Genomic DNA, 8,733 nt, shown 5'->3' with positions numbered 1-8,733 from the left:
TATATATATATATAATTTTTTCCATTTTTGGATTAGCCACATTTTAGGTACTCAGTAGCCATATGTGGGTAGTGGCTACTATTTGGGACAATACAGCTTCAGACTAAGAACTTTTCTCTTTGAGGAAGTGAAAATAGATCCAAAAGTTTAGAGAGTTTTATTTTATTTTAAATAAACCTTTAATGCTACTTGTGCTGATGTACTCCAATTTCAGATTTTATGACGAAAAATAGTATCATTTTTCATTAAATATAAAAATGATGGTTTGAAAGCAGCTAGTTGTGCCAGGCTGTTCTATACACTGCGTTGGCAAGGCCTGTGGGCCATTAGGAGCTGTGCTGTGGAAGATGTCCATCCAGGGGAAGGAGATAGAGTGGGGCAGAGTTCGTGGTTAGTTTTTCCCTGGGTTGATCTAAACAGAAGAGAAACATAAATAAATCTCTTAACTTGGGGTTTGGGGGTAGGAGGGCTTGATTTAAATTTGAATTTGTTGCTCAGTGACCTGTTTGGCATTGTGTACTCCTGCCCCAGGAGGAGTCGAAGGAACAGTGATGGTTTTTGTGGCTTTCCAAAACTGGGAGTTAAAACTAACTGGGCGGGCTTCCCTGGTGGCACAGTGGTTGAGAGTCCGCCTGCCGATGCAGGGGACACGGGTTCGTGTCCCGGTCCGGGAAGATCCCACATGCCGCGGAGCAGCTGGGCCCGTGAGCCATGGCCGCTGAGCCTGCGCGTCCGGAGCCTGTGCCCCGCAACGGGAGAGGCCACAACAGTGAGAGGCCCGCGTACCGCAAAAAAAAAAAAAACTAACTGGGGGATCTCTGGGTAGATATCTGCTGAAGAGCCAGACTATTGGAAAGTTGTATCCACTTCTTCTGCTGACTCTGGGGCTTCTGCTTACAGACAAACAGCTTTTACTGTTCCTCACCCGCTTTGAGCTTCACTTATGGTCCAGGGTGGTCAGTGTTTTAAAAGCATAGATTTGTAAGTGGGTAAGTGCATTATTTTCTTTACCTGTTTTACTAGGATCTAATGTCTTCATTGCATAATGAAGGCAGGCATCACAGTGCTGTTTGAAAAAAGTGCCAGAATGGAAACACAAGAATGTTAAGAATCTACTTCTATTTCTAAATTTTAACCTTACCAGTCACTTTGTTTATACATCACATCACTCTTTCAAATCTGTTATTCCTGCATTTCTGCCAGTGTAATTCTCTTCCAGATAGACAAGTTAGATTCCCCCCTGACCCTTGTTTTCCCCTGTTTTATTGAGATATGATTGACATATAACATTGTATTGGTTTTAGCTGTACTTTTTCATATTTCCCCTCTGCTTCCTTTAGCGTGTATGGAGGAGTAATAAGAGAGATGAGCAAAGGAGGAAAAAAGCAAAACTGGGAGACCAAGAGGAAGGTTAGAGGGGCTAAAAGGGAAAGATAAGATGAAAGTATATGCTGCGTTCCTGTTCAGTTGAACATACTTAGAAGGGAAGCTTTTAAGCTAGGCTGAGACACAGTAACTAGAATATAAACAGAAAAATATATTTCAGGTCTTTCGGTGGAGTTCTTTGTTGATTTCTTAAATAATAAAAAGTTTTTCACCTTTGTGCACTTACTAAATTGCTCAAGTGGACCTAAAACAAGATCGGCTATTTATACCTCCTATTCTTTAGGTTAAGATGGAGATTTCATGTCTGAACTGTTCTATTCCATAGAATGTAACTCACTCTGGAAGGCTCAAAGGACACAAGATGCACATAAGTCGTCAGAATAGCTGGCTGGGAGACATTCTGGACTGGCAGGATATCGCTTCCTTTGTCCATGAGAACATTGAGACATTTCTTTCGGTAAGAAATAGTATTTATAGTTAAACTGGACTTAGGTACAAAAACAGAGACTCTAATTCCCAGTTTTCTTCACACACTGAAATACCTTTCGGTACCCTGTTTTTAATGCCATGACATTTACAGTTTGGAGAGTTCGAAATGCACTAGAAAGATGTCCAAAAGCCTTAGGCCTCTGGTGTAACTCCCTGATGCCTCCTCTGTGGTTGAAGAGTAACCAAGAGATGCTGACTCAGGTAGCACACATAATGCTGTGGCTCTCAGATTCTGAGATGGTATCCTTGTCCCCTAGGCTGACCAGAATGTCCCCAGTTGGACCACTATAGAGAGGGAGCCACCTTTGGTGGGTGAAGCCCTTTGGCAGATGGAAATATGGTTCCAGTCACATTAGAGAGACTGGATGTTTAAAGGCTTCGCTTATTATCATCCCACCTGTCCTTCCCTCATGCACCACCCACCTCTGCCTTGTTTACCAAAGGATCAAAGGCAGCAAGGAACAGCTTGCTGTGTTGCCAAGTTTCAGCGACTATTCTTCATTCCATAGCCTACTTTGTGAGGTATCTTGGTCTGTGGCTTTCCACAGAGATGAGAAGACTTCTCTTGTGAATAAACTTGTAATTCTCATCGTGTTAATAAAAGTGGAGGCTTGCTGTGCTAGATATTTTTAAAATTTAATTTTTATCAAAACAATAGATGACCATAGCTTAAAGGTCAACAATGTTTTAAGGTTTTTAATAAACAATAGCAGTGCCCCTGCTCTGTGCTTCCCCACTTCAGTCTCATTGTCCAAAATGAGCTCTCAATTCTTTTAGCTTTCTCTGTGTATTTACCTCTAAATTTCTTAAATAATGTTTATGCTGCTCTTTCTTGGTTTTACAATATTATCTTTTGGCTTCCTAACATGGAAGATGAAGATACAAGTCCCTCAGTGCTTCCTTACAGCTCCCTTGGGGTTTTCTTACAACTCCTTTGGTCCCTTCACCCAGTCCCTTCACCCATCCCTGCACTCACATTTTCCCTTTCTCCCAATCGCCTAATGTAGCTACAACAGTTTGAAATTACATCTAGAAATTCATGTCCTTCAATTCTAAGAATGTTGTTTTTGATAATCCCTTCCCTCTGTTTTCTGTAGTCCAGTGGCTCTCAGATTTTGGTGTGAGGACTCCAAAGAGCTTTTGCTGATGTAGGTTCTATTGATACTTATTGTATTAGCAGTTAAAACTGCGAACTTTAGGGCTTCCCTGGTGGCGCAGTGGTTGAGAGTCCGCCTGCCGACGCAGGGGACACGGGTTCGTGCCCCGGTCCGGGAAGATCCCACATGCCGCGGAGCAGCTGGGCCTGTGAGTCATGGCCGCTGAGCCTGCGCGTCCGGAGCCTGCGCATCCGGAGCCTGTGCTCTGCAATGGGAGAGGCCACAACAGTGAGAGGTCCGCATACCGCAAAAAAACAACAACAACAACAAAAAAAACTGAGAACTTTAAAAACATTTATCAATTCACTAAAAAATAACGTTACTTGTTGACATGAAGGGCATGCTTGTTATGTCTGAAAAATAACCATTTTCCAAAACAAAGAAAATGATTTAGTGTGAAGAGTGGCTTTCTTTACATTTTTGCAAACCTGTTTAATTTTGCAAACCTCATGTTTGTTTCTGCATTCAGTCTGTTGGAATATGTTGTTTTGGTTGAAGTATATGAAGAAATCTAGCCTCACACAGATATGTAGCTGGAAAAGAGGGTAGTCTTTTAATAACCTTTTCAGATCATCGTGACTATTCTTTGATACTACACCAAAACTCAACAAATGGTATTTCTTAAAGGTTAGTTGCAGTGTAGAATTTGAAACCGTATCAGTGAACTTTTTCTTCTCTCCTATATTAAGGTCCCTTGATCTATCTTGGCTGGGAATGGATCTTCTACCCTTACATGATTTTGTAATGTGCACTGGTCATTTGGAATATTGGTTCACTAATATCTAATTCTAAATATTGACACGTTTTGTTATACAGTATTAAAAAAAGTTACATTCTTTAATATCACCACCTATCTCATCAGAACAAATTTTAAGAAACTGTCAAGGTCAGCCCTTGATTGAACTTTTTGGTTTTATAATACCCAGCATCTCTTTCTTCTTTTCTGAACCTTTCTTCCTAATCCCTTTGAGTACATAGAAAAGTTACTGGATTGTTAGTGACTACCAGTCTATAGTTAATGTATTCAGTTAATTTCTTAAGAATTACCACAGAGTATTTCCTATCAGTATGACCCAGAAACTATTTAAAAAAATTTTTTGATAAAAATTCCAAAGTGACTGAATTCCCCAAAAGAATGTTTGTAAAAATCACAAGTAAGGGCATTGTTGGTTTGTTTCTTAGAATCAGTGGCAGTATTCATTCATTCTTTATCCCGTAAGGTCAAACAGTCAATCATGCATATTTTTGTAGGCATCATGAAGCATTTTCAAGATTTTATGTAAGGAGCTATTGTAAATGAAACTAGCCTGCCAAAGTCCTCTTATGAAGGCTGAGCTGAGGTTTGCAAGAAATGCTGAGGACAACAAAATATGCCTTTATAAATGGTACATTTGAGGTAGGAAAGGAATGGATAGGCCTTTCATGGAAGAGATGGTATAACTTGAGCATATGACAAAAAACAGAACTTCTCTTTTGGAAAGGGCAGCAAAATAAAACCAGCCATTAGGAGTTCTGGTCCTAGCTCTAGTTCTGCTTATTAGCTTCATGCCCTTGGGCAAGTTTTTAAAAATCTCTGAGCTTCGGTTTGTATATCTGTAAAATAAAGATGATATCATCTACATTGCTTCCCGCGCTGCATTGCTGTGAGGTTTATGCGAGCATTTTGAAAACTATAATGGAAGGTGTTTTTCTGATCATCTTGCTTCCTTGTTTTTCATTAAGAGGAAGGATAGTCCTCTTGGGGAGAATAATAGAACAGACATTATCATATGGGACTTTAAGTTCATGAAGAGATAGGAAATATCTATAACACACCTACGTGAAAATACGTAGGTGTGTTATAGATATTATACATCTTCTTTCAGTAATATTTAACATGTATTAACATCTGGTTCTAGTGAATTTGCAGGTGATGGATCAGATGAACTCAGCTTCATATAGGGTCATTATCTATCTGAGGAAAGGTTTTTAGCTGCAGAGCTCTGACCCCATCTGTTTATTTCTTTTATTGTGACTTCAGTGAAGTCATTGAAGTGACGCTTTTGTGTTTGTTGTTGGTTCTAAGTTGAAGATGGCAAGTCCATGGGGGAGGTATAGCTAATCAGACTAATGTTAAAATTTCTTGGCCTGTGCTTGTGGTCCTACAAGCTACATACAACTACAGGTTGCATTCTGGCATATTCTTCTGTAGGTATTTTTTCTATGCGTGCCATTTCATAGTTATAATCATGCTATAAATAAGCTTTTTTGTCCTGTTCTTTATTTTTTTTTTTGCGATACTCGGGCCTCTCACTGTTGCGGCCTCTCCCGTTGCGGAGCACAGGCTCCGGATGTGCAGGCTCAGCGGCCATGGCTTACGGGCCCAGCTGCTCCGTGGCATGTGGGATCTTCCCGGACCGGGGCATGAACCCGTGTCCCCTGCATCGGCAGGCGGACTCTCAACCACTGCGCCACCAGGGAAGCCCTGTCCTGTTCTTTAAACTTAGCATTGTATCATAAAGTATTTTTCTGTGTTATAATAGCGATGTTTTAATGGCTGCCTGTTATTATTTGTAGTATATTCACCATAATTTACTTAACCATTTTCCTTACTAATCAACATTCAAATGTTTTCAGATAAAATAATACTCAGTTCTTGTTGTTTCAGTTTATGGTAGTAAAACACTCCATGAAGAGCACACTAGATAGCTGTAGAAACTTCTTTCCTGAGGATGAGTCCTAATATTTAGCCTTCCCTCCTCGCCAGATCTTAGAGTCCCTGTGGATCGTTATGAGCCGGAATGTGAGCCTGCTCTTCACCACTGTCACCACGCTCCTGGCCATCCTCTTCTACAGCGGGACTGCCCTCCTCAACTTTGTTCTGTCTCTGGTATGTACACACAGATGAGTACGTGTCACACTCCTTCTGCAGTAAAGCATATTCTTGGTTCCATTTATGTTTCCTTCCTGTAGTTTCCAAATGTGATATTTTAGGAGGTACTGTCCTTTGTTTTGCAGATAATTTTCCTGACCACACTATTTTATCTGTTAAGTTCCAGTGATGAGTACTACAAGCCAGTGAAGTGGGTGATAAGCCTGACACCACTATCTCAGCCAGGTCCTTCTTCTAATATTATTGGCCAGTCTGTGGAAGAAGCTATCAGGTAGGGAAAAGATTTATGCTGTTCTTACTTCCTTCAGAAACTGCTCTCCATGAGAGGCCCATTTTTCTGTCTTGAGCCTTCGTGGTAACATTCAGTGCTAAGCTATTGGGGGACGCTGGTATTTTCAAATTTTTTTTTTTTTTTTTGCGGTACGCGGGCCTCTCACTGTTGTGGCCTCTCCCATTGCGGAGCATAGGCTCCGGACACTCAGGCTCAGCAGCCATGGTTCACGGGCCCAGCCGCTCCACAGCATGTGGGATCTTCCTGGACCGGGGCACGAACCTGTGTCCCCTGCATCGGCAGGCGGACTCTCAACCACTGCGCCACCAGGGAAGCCCCTGGTATTTTCAGATTTTTAACATCTCCTTTGAGAGGATAATGTAAAACAGTTTTAATATCTTACTCTCAAGCCTGTGATGTACAAAGGTCTAATGGCCTGTCCCCAGGCCCTTGCTGCAGCTTCTAATCGTCACATAATTTGCTCGGGAGAAGCCCCTCCTGCACCCTGCACCACACATACACTTCAGCTTCTCTCAGAACCCTCCTTGTATTCTCGGGAATTCTAGCTTTGCTTGGGGAGGAGAGTAGGTGGCCTTCCTGTTTCTTCCTCTGTCGCTCTGCAGCCAGGCTGTGTCCTCTGCAGAGGGTAGTTTGGATACCGGAAATGCAAAATTTGGGGTTATTTCCAAGTCACGCGCTCTGTGTGTATCGCAGTTTCCAGCCAGAAATTTCCATCATGTCTTCTGGGGTCTATGTATTGCAGGCTTGATTTCTGAATGAGATGATTCTTCAGCTTTTATTCTTCATATCCTCTTTCCAAGTCACTGATGCCTTTTTCTTTTTCCTCTTCATCATGTCAGGTAGGGACAGGCCTTTTGCAGCCTTGTCTCAGCTCCTTCCCAAAACTTTGTCCCTCATTGCTCTAACTCATTAATAAGACTCTCCTTCATTTTGACTTCTTATGAATAGCTATTCAAATGAAATCCTCATGCTATCCATTAGAGCTCCTTTTTCTAATAAGCTGTTAGCGGTCTAAAGCCTCTCTTGAATAGTGACTCTTTGGCTGGCATTTCTGTTTCCACATACTTTTAAGAAAATGGTAATTTCTTGAAACTAGTCTGCCACAGAAATGTTGATTTGACCTGATAATTCTGTCTGACTGATTTTGGCTTATTTTTTCACTGTGTTCATGTAACAGCTGGTGAGGATACCACTTTGATCTTTGGAAAACCCTTGGTTACATTCAGATAGCATGCATGCACCTAAAATATATTTTCTCTGGAAACTTTGCTAGGTTTTCTGTTTTTTCCTCCTACTTTATTGGACAGTAGGTGGGATTAAAACCAAAAAAGCTCTTATCCCCTTTGGTGCTCCCAGGTATCCACATGGAGCCATCCATGTAAATATTCTGAGTTTGGGAGTATACTGTCTACTGCAACAGCTTTCAGGGTAAAGTTGTCTTCAGGAAAGATACTTGCTGGCTTTAGCATCCCTTCTAAGCCTATTTGACCATTGGTTTTCATCTTTATTAATCTATCAATAGATTAACTTTAATGTATCTAAGTGACATCTGTCTCAAAAAAGTTTATGCAAATACTTTACCAAAAAGGAAAAATAACTTTCTATCTTCCCAATAGGATAAAGCTATGGAATCAGCCATATCAAAGGCTGCCATAATCCTCTAGTCAGTGTGACTTAAGCCAAGTCTTACAGAAAAGTATCTAGCTTGTCCATAAAGAACTTCAAGAAAGATACTTCTTTTTCCTGAAGTAACCTTTACTAGCACAGCTGGCCATCCTCTAAATGTCTGTCATTGAGTCATTTTTTTTTTTATACCAAATATGCCACCTCCTTTGTTTTAAAGATTATTCTTTAATATCATGGTTCCTTGGAACTGGTAAGCAGAGCTGTGATTTGTACCTAAGTCCAGCTGATTGAGATCACACATTCTTCTGGTATACCATGATGCCTTCTTCCAGGAGATGGTTGGAACAAAAGATGATGAATTAAATTCGTGGTACTGTTAAGACTATTCACATGGACACGTGAGGCTGGCAGCTAAAAATTTAGTTCTTTGCAGAGAAAGACAAATATCACATGATATCGCTTATACGTAGAATCTAAAAAAAGGAAACAAATGAACTTATTTACAAAACAAATAGAAAACAAATTTATGGTTACCAAGGCTGGAGGGAGGGTTAAATTAGGAGCTTGGGGTTAATAAAATACACACACTACTGTATGTAAAATAGATAACAAGGACCTACTGTATAGCACAGGGAACTATACTCAATATCTTGTAATAACCTATAATGGAAAAGAATGTAAAAAAGAATATATATATTCATATATATGTATAACTGAATCTTTGTATAACATTGTTATATATGTATAACTGTACACTTTACACCTGAAACTAACAGAACATTGTAAGTCAACTATATTTCAATAAAAATTTTAAAAATTAGGTCTTTGGTTCAGGAAGGAATTGGAGGTTAGAGAGTATACAGTCATCTACATAGATATGAGGAAATATGTGTCTTTTCACAGGTTAGATT

At 40.3% G+C, this 8,733-nt stretch overlaps 1 protein-coding gene across 4 annotated transcripts in view; it reads left to right on the top strand.

The window, feature by feature from the left end:
* TMEM245 (transmembrane protein 245) overlaps window positions 1-8,733 on the top strand; it is a 97,601-nt gene that overhangs the window by 62,439 nt on the left and 26,429 nt on the right. For 3 of the 4 annotated variants that reach the window (XM_024753659.1, XM_024753660.1, XM_024753658.1), the window contains exons 11-13: window positions 1,712-1,843; window positions 5,779-5,901; window positions 6,030-6,175. In XM_024753659.1, coding sequence (XP_024609427.1) covers window positions 1,712-1,843; window positions 5,779-5,901; window positions 6,030-6,175 — 401 coding nt within the window. The remainder of the gene's footprint in view (window positions 1-1,711; window positions 1,844-5,778; window positions 5,902-6,029; window positions 6,176-8,733) is intronic. The other variant, XM_024753661.1, reaches the window with a different exon arrangement.

Source organism: Neophocaena asiaeorientalis, unplaced genomic scaffold (genome assembly GCF_003031525.2).
Source record: "Neophocaena asiaeorientalis asiaeorientalis breed wild unplaced genomic scaffold, Neophocaena_asiaeorientalis_V1.1 scaffold342, whole genome shotgun sequence".
In the NCBI taxonomy this organism is placed as follows: Eukaryota; Metazoa; Chordata; class Mammalia; order Artiodactyla; family Phocoenidae; genus Neophocaena; species Neophocaena asiaeorientalis.
The sequence above is the reverse complement of the archived record's forward strand: the minus strand, read 5'-3'. Positions and strand labels throughout refer to the sequence as shown.